The following is a 12,466-nucleotide window of genomic DNA, read 5'->3' as shown; positions in this document are numbered from 1 at the left end:
GAGAAAGGATTCCAAGAAACAAGCATTCAGCTGCGTCCCTGGATTAAAGAGAAATCCAGCAAAGTATTTCTACTAAGGAAATCAGATAGTTTTTCTTGTGCTCTCATTCAGCCTAGTATTTATGAATGTTGCTTTAGCAAGAAGTTAGTAATTTTCAAACTATTATTCCATTGGACAGATGCAAATATCACAATGCTTCATTGCCAGCCTTTGCACAGACTGCTGCAGCCTTGGGAGACATTTATCTCACTCACTTACTCACAAAATTCTTTGTCAGCATAAAGCAAGATTAAAAAATTGGGCTGCCTAAAAGCAATACCTAAATTACAACTTTTTTATTATTAATAAAGTGACAAATAAAACAATACCTTGATTTCCATAAAAATTTAAGCATCTAATCTGGAGCATGTTTGACTAGTTTAAATTCAGAAGATATACCAAAACGAACATGAGCTGTAATTCTCTGCTTACTTCAAATTAAACAAGGATTCTACCAAGGTTCAGTGAAACATATTTTATTTTGAGTTACGGAAAGTGTAGGCGTGAGTATCTGGTCTCAACTTTCTGTTACATTATCTCTTGAATCAAACTATGACTCCATTATGTCTAGTCATGATTCTTCCTATAAATATCACAGTAATTTTTCTTTCAATGACTTCTATTAATAAACTCCATGCAAGAACCAGTAAAAGGCAAAAGGCTTTAATTAAGTTATATTTGAGATTTCTCCAGCATCCTCTCTATGAAAAAAATGACATGTCTTAAAGTTGACCTTTGTATTTTCCCAAAGTCAATAGCTTTCCTAGTTAAGCTGCTAACTGGAGTTACTGCATGGTTTCCAAAGCAATCCACTTACAATGTGAAAACTTTGTTCCACTCTGGATTGAGGTTCTTGTAAACAGTGTGTGTTTGAAGCATGTCGTTTCCCAGCTCCAAGACACAGAAAGGATCACTTTTGCCTAGGGAAAGAAAAAAAAAAAAAGTGGACCAGTTATGGTATTTAGTATGCAGACTCTTCCTTTGCAGTAGGGCTGAGAAAGTGATTGGTTAAATAAAATTAGATCCATTAAAGCAACTGCCAAGTGTCCCGTTCTGTTGGAACAACTTGCCAAAAAAACCCCAATTTTCTCTGATCATCCCCAGTTCTGGAAACTCCAACACTTACCTTGCAGCTCACTCACAGGGCTTCTAATACCTGAAATCTGAGATTTGCAGTGTCTCATCTCTCAGTCTTTACAGCAAGAAAGATCTGTTCATGTTGACAATTACTGAGATGCCCTTAGGAAAGCAGCACCATTGTTCTGAGCCAGGGAAGGAGCAGTGCTGCAGTTACACTCCCTGTTTTATCCTCTGCTTAGAGCCTGTGGTCTTCAGTTGATTACAGGATTAAGTATCCACATCATGAGAAAAGAAGCACAACACTGACTGAAATCAGAAGCATTTCTTCAATTAGTTCCAAGTGAGCGAGTCCCTGAAGCTGTGAAGTCTCTACACAGTGCCACAGTTTGAACAACACCCAACATCAACTGGAGAATCCATGCATGATCCTGGTACTGTACTTACAGCAAACTAACTGAGCAAATGCTCCAAAACAAAACAAAACAAAGCAAAAATGGCAAAAAAAAAATCCCTCTCCTCTCTAAAGCAGGATGCCAGTATGGAATCTATTAGGTGAGCATGTTTCCTAACGTATTTTTTGATCACTCACATTAAATGAATTTGTAGTTTTCCTAACTCATTGCAGCTCAGTATTTTCCTCTGTGAGCAGAGTGGCCCCTTATCAGCATGTCTGGCTCAGTATCTGATTTAATCTCATCTCCAATGTTCATGTAGAACTCAGCCACAGACACTCCAGCCTAACTGCTATGGAGGCAACTAAATATGTCAGCAATGCAGGGATTTAGATACAGGCAAACAAGATATTTAAGCAAAAGCTGTCCTTTTCTTAATCCTTATTTTCTGTATTATTAATGCAGAGCTTTTAAGGGTCTTATTCTCCGAAGTTTATAAACTAAACAAGAATCTTTTCAGTATGTAAACAGTGGGTATTAACTAGTCAATATTAGTAAAGTTTAAAGACCATGGGTATTACTGGAATCTATTTGTCCTCTTTTCAGATTACATGCCCATTCCCTGATAAGTGTGGAAAATGCGTGTAGCTGTTCAGAAAAACTGCTTGAAATGCAAACTGGTATATGCCAAAAACAATCCCACTGTATAATTTGGTATTCTGAATGCTATTTTTTGGTCAGTGAGCAAATGCAGTGTTTGAGAAGAAATCTCATGCGTACACAGAAAACATCCAACAAAGCAGAAAAAGTCATTTCCACGTCAACAGAACTATTATCTAGGAATATAAAAGTATAGAAGGCTCAAACTGGGTAGATGTGGCTGAAGAGCTTCTACATATATGATACAGCTGTCTGGAAACCAGCCCAAAAATTTATGTCCAAGAGTAAAATATGGATTTTTCAGAACAGTGAAACCAAAGCAGACTGTGTGTTTTCTGTCCACTATTATTACAGCGGGCTAAAAACTTGCAATTAAAATCTATTGATGACAATATACAAACAACTGACGAAAACCCAATCACACCAAAATCCAATCTTTACTGAGGGAATAGGGTATAAGGTGGCATTACACTCACCATACTCACTGGTCTGCAGGACTTGGGGGATTGAAGACTCGTCACTGCTATGGGAAAGAACAGGGAGGGGACACTACCTGCTCACACTGCTCCTCTATTAACCCTTGGAAATCTTTGTACCTCCGATTCCCTCTGTGATTTTCCCTTTATTAGATTTTTAGCTAGGACTTTGAATTTACTTTTATCAATAACAATAAATCTGAGCAGTCTCCTTGGCAATGCAGGAAATATGGCACTGCTCTAGGAGGGCTCTATTATGGAAGCCCATAATTGCTGCACTAATCATTTATGAATGGCTCAGAACAGATAATTAATCTTTATGTCTCTCATTTCATGATCAGAAATTATGCTATTTTTACCTAAAATGGCTGCATCCTTTTGCAATTTGGTGGGTCTATTACAGCATAATACTAGGATATTTTCAGCACTGCCATTGAAAAACAATTTGTCATTTGCTTCATGAATCAGGCTCAAAGCCTGGGTTATTTTGAATATAATGACAGACTGAGTAACCTTTTACTTAAGCAGAATTTCATTCTGTGCTATGCACAAGGAATGTGTGTCATATACTCTATATGAAAAGTCTCTGAATTGCAGAATCAAGAACCTGCGTGTCTCTTCCAATGTTCATTATCCACCCACATGCTCCTGTTTGAGTACTGAGGGAGAAGGGGCCAAATCCATCACTGATGCAACTGCTTTAGCATCAGCAAACTTTTCCAGAGGGTAAATAACCTTCTGGGCTCAGCTCTTTCCATGAATTCTGTCTATATTAAAACCTCACATTATTTCTAGATGAAACTTTTGGCTCATGGCAAAGCTGGGGCTGCTCTGCTGTGCTAGACTTATTAAATTAAATTAGTCAGCAAGGTGCAGTTACGCTCCTGAGTCCATATGGACTTATATATTATATCAATTTAGGGATAGATTTCTTTATAGGTTACCTTTTGTTATTGACAGGTTTTGGTTTTTTTTTTTTTTTTTTTTTTTTGGTTTTGTTTTTTTTTTCAAATTAAGGTCTTCAGTTACTTAAAGTACTGCTTGCTGCAGTAAACATTTTTTTCCAATTCAGAGCTAAGCAGTGAATTGAATATAGCCCTAAAATAGTTCCATGATTAATCGTGGGCTTTCTTCTTTGCTCCTTTTTTAGGAGCAACATTCTCTTATGTAACAAATATGAGGGAATGGGGCAAGAATGTTTTCTCTCTACCATCTTTCCTGCCTTTATCAACAACTTATCTTTAAAAAATGATTGTGTCAGCAAATACACAACACACAATACTTTGCCTGTGAATTATGAGCTGCTGTGAGATAGAAAGGGGAATTAAAAGGTCTCCAGAATCCTGGAGAAGATGATAATAAAAATAATAATATCCAGGCAGTCACTACAGAGAAGTATCAACCTCCTAGACTTTCCCCAGAGGTACAATATAAAGTTGTGGTTTTAAAAGGTGTTAGTGTCCGCTGCTGTCAGGACCAAGAACAACCTGAGAAACAGCTCAGTGGAAAATCCATACTTTTCATGGAGTAAGAGCACCAAAAAGGTCATCCCAAACTGAAGCCTCAAATAAGCTCTAAGACAAAGCATCACACTCGCAGCCCCATTGCTGACAAGCTTCCTCCTTCAGGTGACAGCCTGCAGCATCACCTAAACCCACACACCCAGCACATATAAGACACCCCAAAATCTTTCAGTCTTGCTCCAAACTCACAAGACACCTGATGGAAGATGGAGAGGCTTTTCTTTGCAGGTGCTTCACAGGCACCATAACTATATCAACTCTTATTTTACATATTCCTGATGGAAAAAAACACTTAGCATGACGTGCTGTCGTAAAGTTATCTGTCAGATTGCTCAGGTCTACTGGGAAATTTAAATCTCCATCCACTGGACCTTCCCACATACTCTAGGCAGTCAAAGCCATTCGGTGTCTCAGTTCCCCAAGGCAGGTTTCAGTGCTGGAGAGATGATGGCATGATTTACTTTTCCTTGATCAAATGACAGTACTGCACAAAGTCTATCATTTGCAATATATTATAGCATCATATGCTGCAAAACAGAAATAAAATACCTGAAAAATCTGCTGCCATCAGGTCCACTGCTTTTAAAACTTTGACTTGTAAGAAGCCAATGTCCTTTATGTCCCAAAAGGAATTCTTTATACACTGCAAGGAGAAAAGCACAAAGATGTATTTTCTTGTAATTCAGTAAGAAACAGAGACTACTGGACCATCAAATAACTTATCACAGAATCAATTAGGTTGGAAGTAACCTCTAAGATCATCAAGTTCTACAATTAACCAACACAGCCATGCCCATCACTAAATGATGTCCCTAAAATCTACATCTACCCCTCTTTTAAATACCTCCAGAACTGGAGTCAACCACTTCCCTGGGCAGCCTGTTCCAGTGCTAAAAAACCTTTTGGTGAACAAATGTTTCCTAATATCCAATCTAAACCTCCCCTGGCACAACTTGAGATACACTTATTCCTTCCTGACCTGCTTTTTAGGACATGGAAGCCACATAGCTTTATCTCCCAACATTTGAAATTCCAGAAAATAACCTCCCCAAAGGAGGGAATAAAGTTAAGTATATTATCTCTTCATGATATTCAGTGTCTCATTCCCCGTGATAATCTCCTAATACAATTCAAAGTTTGCAAGATCAGCATTAGTTTAAAACTCAACAAATACAAACAGCCAAATTGCTTGGGTTTGTCTGCCCTGCCAATCTCTCCTTGTCATTCAAAATGCAACTGCTCCATTTAAGAGGTTTCTTTGACGGGGGACATGTTATTATGACTGGAGAATTTTTTTTCCTGGAATTTTGACTATTTCAAAAGGTAAAAAAAAAAAAAAAAAAAAAAAAGACAAACTCACATAACGCTGAGAAATCTGTTGCCGTTCATTGGGGTCTCCCAAAGGACAGACACACAGATCAGAGATGGACACTCCTGTACATGGGGCAACAGCAATCAGCATCAGCAGGGACCCTGGATGTTTTTCCAGAGGCAGCTCCAAGCAGTTGGTCTGCTTTTCTGGCAGGGCAGTAATGTCAACGTGGCATCTGGAACGACATTGCCAAGGGTTAATAAGGAAAAGGAGTCGGTAAAAAAAAAAAATAAGAAAGTAATATTTGTATTGATTTCAACAATATGCAGGCACCAAAACTTATTGCTTCTTCAGGATAGAAAGAGTGTAAAAAAAATAATCCCAAAATTAAACATGGGAAACCAATTAGGCAGATTCTATTGCACTTACTGTCAGATTTTGCTTTCTGGTCTGTCTACTGGTAAGCAGAGGTAAAAGGTTTGGGCTGGAAGTACAGGAGGAAAACTTAACTCTGGCCTGCCTCACTTCCCCTCTAAAATCCCCCAGTGTTTTGTGATGGATTTGAAACACACTTTTATTTCACCTGGGGGAGAAGAAAAGGGGCAAATGCAAAATTTAAAACACTAGCCTAAAATAGATTCGTTTCTTTAAAGTCACATAATCCATTTTATGCTACATTATACTGTATGCCCCAATCTCTTTTACAAGCCTTACTAGAGCTACATTTTCAGCTTGTTGTTCTATTTCCCAAAGGGAAGGATTGTCTTAAAAGTACCCCCCCACACACTCCTTGCATGTAATATGTATCATTAACCTGATGCTTCCCCTAGAAATAAAAATAAAGAGGATAAAAGACAAACATTCATAATGAGTCAACAATAAAATATGAGTATGGGCTAAAGCAGAGAGATCACCAGGCAGCCAGTAACACATGAAGGGAATGGTTAAATGCAGCAAAAAGTCTAATCACCTGGCTCAGCTAAATGCCTTCTATTTAGAAGTCCAGTAAATGGAGTGGAACTTTCTTGAACCTCCATGGGGCTTGGCTTGTAAGAAGAGGTTGAACAAAAGTTACAGATGAAAAAAGGGTAGAAAACAAAACAAAAAAAAACAAAATAAAGGAGAAGGTCTGCTGCCACACTACAAGAGGACAAACATTCCTCAAAGGGATGGGCAGTGGATGATGGAGAGTTAGGGGTTTTGCTTCACTTAATGCCTGCCGACAAGTTTTTATTTAAACTAAACTTGTTAAGGTGTTGTCTTAATAGGCTAAAATTCCACAGGGTTCCCCCAGGTGGGTTTCTTCTGGGTAAATGGTGCATGTAGTGTTCCTGATTGATCCCATTCCAGTAGTAGAGCTGGAGCAGTTTATGCCCATCTGCTATAAATTGCATGCTTTCCGCTTCTTAACAGCCTATTTTCTGTGAATGCTAAAGGGGGGTGAAAAAAAAAAAAGAAAAAAAAAAATCTCAAAACATTTCAGCCTGAGAACCCAAGAAACTGTGTTACGAAGTACAAGCCAGTGCTCTGATGAGTTTCTAACTTGTCCAGTCGCTCCATGTACAAAAACACAACTCTTTAAGCCTCCTCTGACCACAATCAACAGGAATGACTTTGCCTTAAGTGTGCTCTTTTCTCTTCACTGCTCTGGAGGTACAACAGGTTTCAAGTTTACTCTTATTAACTGCTTTCAAGAGCTTTGAAAGAGAAGGAAAATAAACCAGGCAGAGTACCAAGACGGCTCGGCGTGTAGGCTGCCTCTCAACACCATTTCCAAGTGTGAGAGGTTGCATTTAAAGCTCATTGCTACGCCTAGACTCTTCAGAAAAGTATGACAGGAAAAGTTACAGCAGGAAGGAAAACAAAACAACAACAAAGAGAGAAAATAAGACCTTATTTCTTTCAGAGAAAAAGCCCTTATCGCTTCCACACTGGAGGTCAGCATCACCTTGGCTGCATTAACACCACCGTGTCTCAGGCTGCAGCAGTTCCAGTGATACTTTGGGTATCAGCACAACATGAGGGATATATCCTTATCTTGGAGTTCAGCTTTTTGTTGTTGTTTTTGGTGTTGTTTTTTTTTTTTTCCTAGATGCAGAAACTGAAGGAAGGAGAGGGGAAATCTCAAGGTCACCCAGCTGGTCTGCAGTTCAGCTGGCAACACAAGCCACGTCTCCCACATCAGCATTTCATACACCACCCACTCAACACAGTCCACAACTGGGAAAAGCTGCAGTTGTTTTTTATGTTTAAAACTTTCCATGGAGTAAGACAGAAAACACAACTTGTTCAGACAACAGCACATCTCCCACCAACAGATAACCTGGAACTCCATCATACGTCAAAGGCAAAATTAAATACAATTCCATCTTGTTTTGGCAAATTGGAATTGTTTCTCTTCTTAAAAGAATTTGATTCTCATAAGGTCAAAGAAAAGATGGAGCATAAGGGTGTGGGGGTTGGAGGGATGCAGATGTGGAAGGGGAAACAGCAGGAGGTGGAGTGTAAGTATTTCTTCCTCAAATCATGTCTGATTTCTGTGCAAACTGACTTTCCTTAAAACATCTGTGTTCACTCAAGGTATGCCTATATTTTCTTGTGAGAAGCTGAAAAAAAATTCCACATTTGCACTGGCAAAAGATTTAAGAAAGAAACAAAAAAAGACAATCTGTCTCATTTAGGTTATACAACATAATTGATCAGACTGCAGAGAATGCAGCTTGGTAAAACAATTAGACTTTCAATTTACTATATAAATTCAGCAATTTCCACGCTAACACTTCTACACTATTAAAACAAGTCTAATGATTTCCAAACTACTTCCCTTATTCTCTTGAAACAGAAACTCTTCCTTTCCTTCTTTTTCAGCTTTCTATCTGCAAGATCTAATTACAGATAATTATTTCACAGGAAAGTGGTAAGACACTATTGTGATGGGCACAGAATCAAACTAATGGAGGTAATCCACTTTTGTTTAAAAGTCGCCTGCTCTGAATGCAAAGGGCAAAATTCTCAGAACATTTGTATTTTAGGTGATACAAATGATCTCCTGAGTTAAATTTTCGAAATTTTAATTTAAATCCCATTTTAGCATGGAATAGCTCTGCTTCACCTTCCACTATGTTACATATTAAATTCACACAAGCGGCTACATGCACAATCTATAGGGGCTGCAGGTCTGTAAGTTAAGAATGCATTGTGCACACAAGTGTATCACTTATTTCTTTTAACCACAATTAATTAAACGCTTTCTTTCCTCCTCTTGATGAGTATTGAGGTCTACACCTCTGTATTAGCCTCTAGTCCTGTACAGCTTTTCATTTAACACTGTTCTTCTGACTTAAAGCCCTCACCTGTAGCTTCTTTTTCCCCTGTTTTCTATTCATTTTACAGAGAAATAGCACTTGAGAACAGAACATAGTAAATCTGGGATTAAAATATTTATCAGGGAATCACATGTTAAAATTTTGCTAAAAGGTGTTAAGATTAGCTTCTTACTAGCCATGTTGTATTTTATTTTCATTCATAGTTAATCAAATTATGATAGGAATCTTTTAATACATATTAATACATATTTAAAAATCTATACACAACAGTGCCACTTTACCCCCTGCAGACATCTTGAAAGCCCTTCATAAAAGAGATCAGAATCATCAGAGACAGAAAGATGTATCCATGATTAATACTTGAAATTTCAAATGCCACAGGTGTCAGGGAAACAATTAGTATGGTCTTATTAAGGTCTTATGGACAAATTTTGCTTTTTCTGATTCATCCTACAGCCTAATGAGACTTAAGTGAAGGTTTTGGTTGCAGCCATAACAGAGATTTTACTGCTCCATCCCAACTGCACAGCCTTTAAAACACAGGTTGTTTCTTATTGCAAAGACAGTTTCCTGGAGGCATTCATCATAAAGATATTGGATGCACTCCAGTCTCAGAGCTCATGGTCTTAAGTTTAGCAATTTTTGTAAAATCTCTTTCTTGAGGTAAATATGTGAAGGAAAACCCTCCAACGTTCTGCAGCATCTCTTTTTCCAGAACATATCCCCTAATGCAGAAACACTCTCTAACAACCTGGCATAAACAATTTAACTCTGCCTGGACAATTTCTGCACACATTAACACCTTTGTTTATTCATATACATTAACACTGTCTCCTGTTTACAGCATGCCTCTTATCCCAAAGGACACAAAAAGCACTCCATAAACGTTACTAACAGTCCTGTGCAGACTAAATAGAGGGATTATTTCATCCAGCACCAAAATGCAGCCAGCCCTCAGTGTCAGAGCCTGCAGCTGAACCACTCAAGGCTGAGGGATTTTAAGTGAGGAAGAGAAATTGGACCCAGCTGAAACTCTACGGAGACTGCAGGTAGGCTGAATGTAATAATTTAGCTCATGATGTGCACTGACAGTGAGGGTTTGTTTTGTGATAGAAGGGTGATATGAAATGTTTCCTCACTAATTCAGAAGCAGACAAACACCCCAGGTGTTTGTGTTCAGCACCAGAGGTCCAAGGCATTCCTTATTCTACAAGTTCCACGCTCTCCACATACACTTCAGGTCCTATTTCGAGAATGATATTTTACCTTGAAAACAAATTATGCCTGGAAGAAGAACCGTATTCCAGAGTATTAAGGCATCCATACTATCTGAAACCCTGGGTCTAAATGAATTAACAGCAGTCTCTGTGACACAAAAGTTCTGCAGTCAGGATTATCAGATTTGACTCCACTGTGAGCACCTCCAGCTTCAGTTAAATATTAAAAACATGCATACATTTACAGGTTTAATCAACACAGTTGGAGGTTGAACAGGCTGGAAGAGACCATAATGAATTCTAACTCTATCCATAAATTGAGCACAAAATTATTAAGTCAGATCCAGAACATTTTTGCTTTTCCCTTAAAGCCATGCAAATTATTTGAAGGCAGCTGGCTGGACTGCTGTGTGTAATGACCGAATATAACCCACAAACATTTTACTAAAGCATATTTCTTACAATGATGTTGTGAAATCCAGAAATCTCAAAACTCAACTTGGAGATCATGGAGACAATAAACATGGCACCTCATAATGCTGTTTTTCCAACTGAATCCTTTTCCAGATTAGACTGCATTTGAACCCTTCATAAAATATTATTTATAGGGTGTCAAAAAAGTTTCTACACTGTAAAAACAATACCTGTTATTATGCACTTGGTGTTTATCCATTTTGCTCTTCAAAAACTAGTGAATTTTTTCATGTTTTGATGCTACAGCCAATTTGCTGTGCTTAAGACAACAAATGCAAAACATTTTTTCTTCCACAGAGACATCAAAAATAAATTTAAACACAGAATCATGGAATTGTTTGGGTTAGAAGGGATCTTAAAGATCATCTTGTTCCCACCACCGCTGCCACAGGCAGGGACACCTTCCACTAGACCAGGCTGCTCAGGGTCCCATCCAACCTGGCCTTGAGCACTTCCAGGGATTTACCCTGGAAGATTTACCTTTACTTTAAGGTAAATCCACCACACAGACTTCACCAGTGGTAAACGGAATAAACATTTCACTGATAGCTTCTGCCACACTAAACATCACCTGCCAGAAACCAGTAGGGGAATAAAAGGGGGAAGCCCAGGAAAATAATTAAAATTAAAGGGACAAACCTAAGGAAGAATTGCTCCAGCCTCAGAGACTGACTTGAGGCAAGCTGCAAACACTGCTTTATTTCTTAACTCTAAACAGAATATCAGAAGTAACGGAAGTAACTGTGAGAATGGAAGGAACAGATTCATCTTCAGCCACTTCTCCATGTGATGAGCAACAGCACTCAGCCAGAAAGAATTTCCTGCTCTGCAAAACCACAAACATTTGTAGACCCAAAGGGCATTGTTCTTCCCAGTGAATAGTCTCAAACTATTTGAATGTCTAAAGAGAATGTTCTTATGAGTTACTGTTATTGAGTCAGCACATTGTGAAACCCTGGCCAGGTGAGAGCAGCAAACAGGGTCCCCACTCCCAGGAAATGTAAAATTGTGGTAATGATGCTGCCAGCTGATGAGCATGGAGAGACCAAAGAGGGTGTCCAGTAAAGTGAATGGTTCTTGGTGCTGCTGCATGTACCCAACAGCACAGAGGTTGTTTGGGGAGATGTGTCCACAGGACAATGCTGAAAGCCAAAGCAAGAAAGAGAGAGGTACTACTAAGAAAACAACACTGTACAGATTCAGATAGAGTGAAATGGAACTGGATAATCTTAGAAGAACACAACACCAAAGTGCAAAGAGAAAAAAGGGACACCACTCTCAAAAGGAGCACAAAATCCCTGGGCTGGCACTAGCAGAGCATACAAAGACGTGGAGCAGTTTCACCACAAAAAAAAGAGAAAAATCCTGTTCTTTGATGCCACTGATCTCACACACTATTTTGGGTTTTAGAGGCAGCTTGGGTATCTCTGCATTCAGATTTTGGATAATCAATTTCCTATTAATAGGTTTAATAAACATAAAGTAAACATAACCTGGACATGACTGCAATAAGGACAGAAAAATACATTATGATGCTGGTAATAAAAACAAATTAGTTAAAAAAAAAAGTCAAAATCACTTTATTTTTTGATAAATTCTCCCCCCAATAAAATAAAATCTAACTCAAACCCAACTTACGTTCCCAAAAGTTCCTCGTGCTTTTTGTTATCCTTTCTCCACACCTCAATGTCCAACATATCCTTCCTGTCAGAGAAGTAGTGAAAATCAAACTGTTCCCTCCACTGAGGATTTGCACTCTTACACAGTGTCTAGAAAACATGCAGTTATAATATTTACTTTTCTTAAACAGTACTTATTTTCACAGTAAATCAAAAAGAAAAAATAAATCAATTCTACAGACCAAGGCTGGATGTTAGAGCATCAAGTACTAATGTCATTCCAACCAAAGCTTCCCAGCCCACCATGTGTACTCTCATCTTCCTAAATATTCTCTTTCCACCCTCTCA

The 12,466-nt window shown here is 38.4% G+C and overlaps 1 protein-coding gene across 1 annotated transcript in view; it reads right to left on the bottom strand.

Annotated features, from left to right (window-relative positions):
* The window catches only part of MCTP2 (multiple C2 and transmembrane domain containing 2), a 98,963-nt gene that overhangs the window by 56,394 nt on the left and 30,103 nt on the right, over nucleotides 1–12,466 (bottom strand). Inside the window, exons 8-11 of the mRNA XM_062501150.1 lie at nucleotides 12,138–12,268; nucleotides 5,531–5,717; nucleotides 4,720–4,813; nucleotides 857–959 (exon numbers count right to left, since the gene is read on the bottom strand). Of these exons, the coding sequence (XP_062357134.1) occupies nucleotides 857–959; nucleotides 4,720–4,813; nucleotides 5,531–5,717; nucleotides 12,138–12,268 (515 nt within the window). The remainder of the gene's footprint in view (nucleotides 1–856; nucleotides 960–4,719; nucleotides 4,814–5,530; nucleotides 5,718–12,137; nucleotides 12,269–12,466) is intronic.

The sequence above is a fragment of the Cinclus cinclus genome, chromosome 13, assembly GCF_963662255.1.
Source record: "Cinclus cinclus chromosome 13, bCinCin1.1, whole genome shotgun sequence".
NCBI classification, from domain to species: domain Eukaryota; kingdom Metazoa; phylum Chordata; class Aves; order Passeriformes; family Cinclidae; genus Cinclus; species Cinclus cinclus.
Note: the sequence above shows the minus strand (reverse complement) of the source record. Positions and strands in the feature narration are given on the sequence as shown.